At 45.6% G+C, this 8,514-nt stretch overlaps 1 protein-coding gene across 2 annotated transcripts in view; it reads left to right on the top strand.

Annotated features, from left to right (window-relative positions):
- The first annotated feature begins 455 nt into the window (after positions 1–455).
- TAF1 (TATA-box binding protein associated factor 1) overlaps positions 456–8,514 on the top strand; it is a 29,447-nt gene continuing 21,388 nt past the window's right edge. For both annotated transcript variants that reach the window (XM_075259346.1, XM_075259345.1), the window contains exons 1-10: positions 456–570; positions 2,726–2,843; positions 3,552–3,668; positions 4,031–4,150; positions 5,886–6,127; positions 6,379–6,594; positions 6,835–7,056; positions 7,148–7,343; positions 7,427–7,543; positions 7,768–7,935. In XM_075259346.1, coding sequence (XP_075115447.1) covers positions 463–570; positions 2,726–2,843; positions 3,552–3,668; positions 4,031–4,150; positions 5,886–6,127; positions 6,379–6,594; positions 6,835–7,056; positions 7,148–7,343; positions 7,427–7,543; positions 7,768–7,935 — 1,624 coding nt within the window. In that variant the 5' untranslated portion in view covers positions 456–462. The remainder of the gene's footprint in view (positions 571–2,725; positions 2,844–3,551; positions 3,669–4,030; positions 4,151–5,885; positions 6,128–6,378; positions 6,595–6,834; positions 7,057–7,147; positions 7,344–7,426; positions 7,544–7,767; positions 7,936–8,514) is intronic.

Here is an 8,514-nt window from a genome sequence, read left to right as displayed (position 1 = left end):
GTATAGGGGATGCACATTACAGTATCAGCACATACACATGGTGCTATATTCTGGGACTATTCAGGGGCTCCCCATTATGCTATAGGGGCTGCACATTATAGTATCAGCACATACACATGGTGCTGTATTCTGGGACTATTCAGGAGCTCCCCATATGCTATAGTATAGGGGCTGCACATTATAGTATCAGCACATACACATGGTGCTGTATTCTGGGACTATTCAGGAGCTCCCCATATGCTATAGTATAGGGGATGCACATTACAGTATCAGAACATGCACAGCAGCTCTGCCTCTTCCCTCCACTGCATTCACAACAGTCACGCCCCGCCCATTTCTTTCCCATCACTCCTCTTGGCGCCTACACTGTACAGGAAGCGGAAGTGCGTGCGTTCCACCGTTGCGTTCCACTTCTCCTGTCCGGGAGTTTTCCGGCTTTAAGCCACTGACTTCCGGTGCATCATGTCGGACTCGGAGAGTGATGAGGAGCGGCCGTTCTCTATCACAGGCTTTCTGTTCGGGAATATAAATGAAGACGGACAGCTGGAGGATGACTCGGTGCTGGATAAGGTGAGCGCCGCCTTGTGGGCTGGTGACTGGCGCCTCCATGGCTTTGCTGATCGTTGTGGTTGTTTTGTTTGTAGTGGTCAGTGCAGCCATCTGTGTCTGACCCTAAACCTAATGGTGAGACCTGATAGAGTCAGGAGGAATGGTGAGGGGACATCTTGGTTCTTGTAGTTCAGTTGCCTTAGAGACTGCTCAGATCTCAGTGTTTATGGTGTTCTCTGTATGTGTATAGGGACAGCTTTTATGGCCGTTCACCTCATCCCTCGCCCACAATCACGTCACGTACTGATGGTCTGATCTTACTACATGTATGCATGTAGGGGTCCATGATAAAACTGCAGGGACATCACATGAATCTGTGCACCATCCGTGTCCTCCAAAGACATGTATAATATCATTCATGAGTGCGGGCCACAAAACGGACTGGAATAAGATCCATCCTGAGTTTTGCCCTTAGGCTCACGGTCCCACACACAGGCCTGTGATAATACCCGTCCTGTGTATGATACCGTAAGAAGATAACGGGTTACTGTGCGTGCTATTGCAGACACAGACGAGCACCCAGTCGTGTACATGCAGCCTAACAAGCAGCAACTCTGCAAAGATAAGATCAGTGAGTGTTCTACACCCGGTCACCACACTGATCAGCTCTTTACAGGGTCTGCACCCCTTAAGTGAATTTTGTTAACCCGTCTCAGTTTGCACTGCACACGGTCTGTTTTATAGTGACTGTGCAACATAACTACAGCTGATCAGCAGAGGTCCCAGGTATCAGACTGTCACTGAAATGTTATCGATGACTTACTTTGAGGATAGATAGATAGATAGATAGATAGATAGAGAATCTCAGCACTACATAGAACATTAATATCCTGGAGAGCGTTTAGCTGAGACAGAAGGAAGCTTGCCTCCTCACCCTTTCCTGGCATGCTCCACTTTCCTGCCACACTATAAAGACATACTGATGGAGAACTTACACATGGACACTGTTTTCTCTGACAACTTTTGGTGGTCTCTGTGATGGGTTCTTTAACAGAGACTCTGACACTGATGTGCACCCAACTTAGGCTGGGTTCATATTTATATAGGACAGCCGTTTGGGAATTCCCTTCCCCATTCCATTTGAAAAATGCAAAGAGACAAATCCTAAAAGCAGAACTCTGCTTTTTATTTTTTATTTTTTTTTTGGGGGGGACCCATTATTGTCTATGGAGTCTGCAAGATTCCTCAGGGTAACTGCTTTTTAAGCAGATTGGGTTTTTCGGTTCCCCAAGTGGACCCAATGAACAGAAATCCGAACTCAGGTGTGATCCTAGCATTAGGATTGTGACCCCAATGTGGTTCACTGTCTGACAATGTCTGTAAAGCGTTGCAGAATATGTTGGCTATATAATAATACAATTAATAACTAGTATCCTGGCGATGGGTCATCAATAAAAATGAGCTGGGCAACACCTTTAGAGTCACCTTAGGCTGGGGACATGCCAGTTATTCCTGCAGGCTTGACCCATGGCTTTCAGACTCTGCAATGAAAGATGGAAGAGACCTGCAGGTTTGGTACAACAAAGACCACCCAAATTCAGGTTGTTTTTGTTTTTTTGCTGCAGTGTGAAGTGTTCATCCCCGTTCTTGGGCTGCTTTCAAATACGAGTTTCATCCATGTAACTTGGTCTGTGTTAGCCGGATTTACATGCCAGGATGGGGACTCCTAGCATTATGGATTCCTGTCTCCCAGCAGAATGCTAACTATAGTGTCCCGGCATATTGTTCAGGGCAGTAAATCCAGCGCACACATAGACCACAGATGAAAGGAGCCTTGGACTAGTCTTCTCCATGGTTTGCTGCAGTTTTTGGAAGCAGTTCTCACACTATAGCCACAGACAATTGCACATTAGAAACACGATGCACTTTTATGATCATGCCCACTGTGCATAGTAGAAGATTGGCCATAGCAGTCAAACAGCTCTCAGCTTTAACTTTCCAAAATAAATCTGAGTGCCCAGCCCGGCATTCTGCTTCCCATCCCCTCCTATCTGTTCCTCATGATGTCACCAGACACGGTGCGATGCTTCGTCCTCTAAGAATAAACCTTCACAATAATGTAAATCCCGCAGACTGTTCCTTTTTGACTGTAAACTGCCTGTTTTTGTTCCTTTAGGAGTCTAAGAAGCATCTCGCAGGCTTGGGAGCTCTTGGACTTGGGAATCTTATTACAGAAATTACATCCAGTGTCGACGATCCCGCAGAAACTGAAGGCGTGAACTTGGATGAAGACGGTAATGCCATGGGCTTAAAGTATTCTATGGGTTTCAGCAATGTCATATTCAGATGTGGAGCTTTCTTGTAAATGAATATACGGCTAATATTTGTCCTGATGTATTTACTAGTGGTGTTTTTCCTAATCCAGTCACTTTGTAAGGTAGCGGCATACACGAATCCTTTCCTACTATGAGCGTATATCACTGACTCCTAGTGAAAACAATGAGCTTAGTGGGGATGTTTTAATAGAAAGGGAATTTAACAAAGAAAATGTGTCTTAACGGCTCGTTCACAGGGGGCAAGAGGGGGCAGATTTTGGTGCTGAATCCACATCAGAATCCGCCCCCTCACAATAGAGGTCTATGTAGACCGCTAGCTTACTTTTTTCCATGAGTGGCATGTTCCTGCTCACGGAAATAAGAAGCGAGCTGCCCGTTCTTCAGGCGGATTCTGTGGCTGATTCAGCCCCGGGGCAGCCCATTCATTTGGACCTACTCCGGAGCGGACAGTCGTGGCAGGCGCATTTTGTCCCTATTCTGACACGGCTTCCCACATCAAAATCAGGACCAAAATACACCTAACCGTGCCACGTGTGAACTAGCCCTAATTGTCATAAAAACTCCACATGAGCATATTCTAATAGTGAATTCCAAGGCAATACTCTACATGTATCCTTCTCTTAAGGTGTGCATTATTGTTTATGTATATTACGATTTCTTGTCTAGGTTGGGTTAAGAGTACTGATGATGCCATTGACTACTCTGATATCAATGAAGTGGCAGAAGATGAGTCGCGAAGATATAGACAAGCTATGGGAAGTCTCCATCTCTCTCGAAGAGCAGGTAAATGTTATTGGCATCCTAAGTGACGTTAAAGGGTTACTTCAACTCCTTTTTGTTTATGGTCATCAATAAAAGATCATTGTGAATCCCACACCGGGGACCCCCACTGATCATCTACTCGAAGGGGTTGCTGTGTTTATACGAGTACTATGACCCCTTCACTGTTACATTGCATGCTGTCGGATTCATAGCAGCCCTGCAATGTGTTCTGTAGAGGAGATGGTAATTACAGCTGATCGGCCAGGGTACCAGGTTTGATCTTTTATTGTTTAGTCATCAATAAAAGGAATAACTGTTTATCATAAAGACAATTGTACGGCAAAGTTTAGGGTTTGCTGTAATAGACTGTGTGTTCTGCTTAGATGATGATGACGACGACTATGATGCAGACTGTGAAGACATTGACTCCAAGCTTATGCCGCCTCCACCGCCTCCTCCAGTGTCTTGTAAGAAAGAGGAGGAAAAGGGACCAACACCATTACGTAAGTGATCTTCAGGGTATGGATCAGGTTTTGTTCTTAAAGAGGACCTTTCACCATATCTGGGCACAGGCAGTGTTATATACTGCCAGAAAGCTGACAGTGCGCTGAATTCAGCGCACTGTCGGCTTTCCCGATCCGTGCCCGGTGTAAAGCGCTATCGGTCCCGGTACCGTAGCGCTTTACAGTCAGAAGGGCGTTTCTGACCATTAGCCAGAGACGTCCTTCTGCCTCGCGGCGCCAATCGCGCTGTGCTGTGGAGCGGGGAGGAACGCCCCCTCCCGCTCCTGATAATGCTAGTCTATGGACGAGCTGTGTGAGCAGAGGGAGGGGGCGTTCCTCCCCGCTCCACAGCACAGCGCGATAGGCGCCGCGAGGCAGAAGGACGTTCCTGGCTAATGGTCAGAAACGCCCTTCTGACCATAGAAGAGCTACGGTACCGGGCTGTAAGCTCTTCACACCGGGCACAGATCGGGAAAGCCGACTGCGCTGAATTCAGCGCACTGTCAGCTTTCTGGCAGTATATAGAACTGCCTGTGCCCGGATATGGTGAAAGGTCCTCTTTAAATTGTCAGGACTTTTATGCCCCATTCTGAATGAAGTAGTGGCTGGGCAGCATGTGCAGCGCTCCATTCATTTTAATGCACGTGTTGAAGATGACAGAAGTAGTGGAGCAGATATGGCGGTGCACTCGCTGCCCAACTACTGGTCCATTCAGAAAAGGGCACAAAAGTTCCTCGTTTTCCTGATCAGGAGGGTCTGTGCAGTCTGACCCCACTGCTCTGAAAGTTATCCCCTGTTCTAAGGATAGGGAATAACTTGCTTCATGAGGAAGTTGGGGGTGTCATCCCTACATACGCTGACATTGTCTAATATGGTTCTTACAGCCTTTTTACAAGGAAAATTGTAACACCCAGTTATCAGTTCGACTTGATACAGAGAAATCAGAGAGGAGGGGGCCACACGGTGGCTCAGTGGTTAGCACTGCTGCCTTGCAGTGCTGCAGTCCTGGTGTTCAAATCCCGCCAAGGGCATAAAACCATTTGCAAGGAGTTTGTATGTTCTCCCCGTGTTTGCGTGGATTTCCATCCCATATTCCAAAAAGATATACTGATAAGGAAAAAATGTACATTGTGAGCTCTATGTGGGGCTCACGATCTACATAAAAAAAAAAAAAAAAAAAAATCAGAGAGAAACGGGGGGCAACATGGTGGCTCAGTGCTTAGCACTGCAGCATTGCAGCACTGGGGTCCTGGGTTTGAATCCCATCAGGAGCAACATCTGCAAGGAGTTTGTATGTTCTCCCCTTGTTTGCATGGATTTCCTCCCTTTCTACAAAGTCATGTACATTGTGATCCCTATATGGGGCTCACAATCTACATTTAAAACAAAAAACAGAGAGAAACTGATGCCCGAATGTATCCTGGCTAGTTGTCTGTGGAATCCATTCTTGCATCCAGCACATCACTACTTGTGCTAGACTGCATGTTTCCTGGCTAAAATCCAGGTAAATAAAAACATTAGTTGCATTGGTTTTCTGCCAGACTCTTTGTAAGTCAGGGCTCACGGTTGGAGAATTGGATGAATATCAGGTGTCACTTTTCTGCAGGGGAACTAAACAGACGTATAGTCACATATCCATGCATATTATCAGTTCTCAGCCATGTACAAGAGACCAGTTATGACAAAACTGAAATTGAACAGATGAGGTAACTGAATTTCTGCTTGTTTTGTGCAGCCTCTGAAGAAGCCGATGGAATCATACTCCCTTCCATTATCGCTCCATCTTCCGCTTCCTTGGAGAAGGTGGACTTCAGCAGTTCATCGGATTCCGAATCTGAGATTGGCCCTCAGGAGCGCGGACAAAGTGAGGGGAAGGAGCGAAAGTTGACTTTACCACTTGCTGGGATAATGCAAAGAGATGGCACCAAACCTCTTCCTAGCGTCACGGAGCTGTTTCCAGAGTTTAGACCTGGCAAGGTATTCTCCATTATTAGCATTTACTTTAAAATTGATGTTGAAATTTTTTTTCCAGAATTAAAAACAAAAAATAAGAAGAATATTCTAAGTACAAAGTAGAGCACAAAGTTGTAATCTTGTTGGTCTATCTCCATAAATATGACCCCTTATTACAAGATCGCTGGGACTAATAGAGTACAGGATGTAATTGGTTAACCGCGCTCATAGGAAGAATTAGTTCTTATAATCCACCATTGTTATTCTGCCTCCAGGTTTTACGCTTTCTTCGACTTTTTGGACCTGGGAAAAGTGTCCTGTCTGTATGGCGAAGTGCACGGCGGAAACGCAGGAAGAAGCATAGAGAATTATCCCAAGAAGTTCAGACTAAGGAGGGTGAAGAAGTAGAGGCGGTACCGGAGAAGAAATCTTGTTGGGAATATGAATACGCTCCACCACCTCCACCTGAGCAATGCCTCTCCGACGATGAGGTGAGGGCATTCAGGGTCCGACGTCATCTTTAGCCACGCCTCCTCTTCCACCGATGTCCTCGGGTCCCGTCTAACTAGCGAACTGACATTGATTAAAAAAATGGCGCGGGTGCATTCGCAGTAGTAGCAGCAGCAGCTAAATAATCATGTTTGTAAATATGCAGATGTGACTACTAGCCTTTGGCTGAAGCCGTTAGTTATGCAAATTAGTTATGCAAATTTTTGCTGCTTTTTTTCCAGATCACCATGATGGCTCCTGTGGAGTCCAAGTTCTCCCAGTCCACTGGGGATACAGATAAAGTTGCAGATACAAAACCAAGAGTAGCAGAATGGCGCTATGGACCCGCTCAGCTGTGGTATGACATGCTCGGTGTACCGGAAGATGGCAGCGGATTTGATTATGGATTTAAGCTGAAGGATAATGAAGATGACGCTGCCGCCGACACTGAGATAAAAGACAAGGTGTGTGATGTATGGTTTAAGACTGCCTTGAAATTTGGCACAATTTTACGATCAACATCTTACGGATTTTATTATTTTTGCGTGATTTTAGAAACCCGAGGAATCCACGGAGACGCAATTTCAAGATGAACATTTCCTGATGGTAACACAGCTTCAGTGGGAGGATGATGTGATCTGGAATGGTGAGGATGTGAAGCACAAAGTAACTAAGACCCAGAGAGCAAGTTTAGCAGGTTGGCTTCCCTCCAGCATGACCAGAAATGCAACTGCCTACAATGCTCAGCAAGGTATCATGAGTTGCATGATATCCTATTTGTCAGTAGCATTCTGGCATTTCCTTATATACTAATATAATGAGTCTTATGTGCAGGATTGAATCGGAGTGGATCACTATTAAATCTACCAACGCCTCTAGTACAGAAGCCAACCATACCTGGTTCACTCATCTCATCCAAAGGGAAGGAGAAACATCCTCCAGAACAGCAGGGTAAGGCTGAGCATTATGACTATAGGACTGTGTGAAGTAGAATTTCAGATGAAAGTTATCTGTTCCTTGTGAGTAAATATTCCATGTTTTTCTGCAATATGGCGCAATGTCTTATTTCCATGATACAAGTGTTTTCAGAAGTAGTCTAGCAGACGCACACAGGCAGGTCACAGCTGGGCCTTGGAATTTCTTTACTAAGCCGTGTTCTTCCTTTTGCTTTTTAGCATCTGTTGAAGAAGATCGACCCTGGTTTTCAATATTTCCAATCGACAATGAAGAACTGGTCTATGGAAGATGGGAAGACAATATAATCTGGGACGATCAAGCCATGGACAGAATTTTGGATCCTCCTGTATTAACCTTAGACCCTAATGATGAGAATATTATACTGGGTTGGTAACATGTTGCAGATATAAGTGTGTGTTGTTAGACATGTGACTAGTTAAGTGAATGTGGATAAATTGTTGTCTTTTTAAAGGGATTCTATCATTAAAATCACTTTTTTTTTTCTTGATCACACATAGCAATAGCTTTAAGAAAGGTTATTCTTCTCCTACCTTGAGATGTCTTCGGTTGAAATCCCGGTTTTCGTCTGTAGGCAAATGAGTTCTCTTGCAGCACTGGGGGAAGTCCCCAGCATGCAAACAGCATTGGGGGCGTCCCCAATGCTGCGAGAGAACTCTCCAGCGCCACCTCCATCTTCTTCAGGAACGGCCTCTCTGTGCGTCTTCTTCCGAAGCTGGGTTTCAAACTTCTAGGCCTCTGGCAGAGCAGACTGTGCATGCCCGCGGCCACAAGAAAATGGCTGCTTACACAGTGGCCATTTTTCTTGTGGCTGTGGGCATGTGTAATCTGCTCTGCCCGAGGCCTAGAAGATTGAAACCCAGCTTTGGAAGAAGACGCACAGAGAGGCCGTTCCTGAAGAAGATGGAAGCGGCCCTGAAGAGTTCTCTCACAGCATTGGGGACGCC

The sequence above is a fragment of the Leptodactylus fuscus genome, chromosome 11, assembly GCF_031893055.1.
Source record: "Leptodactylus fuscus isolate aLepFus1 chromosome 11, aLepFus1.hap2, whole genome shotgun sequence".
Lineage (NCBI taxonomy): Eukaryota > Metazoa > Chordata > Amphibia > Anura > Leptodactylidae > Leptodactylus > Leptodactylus fuscus.
The sequence above is the reverse complement of the archived record's forward strand: the minus strand, read 5'-3'. Positions and strand labels throughout refer to the sequence as shown.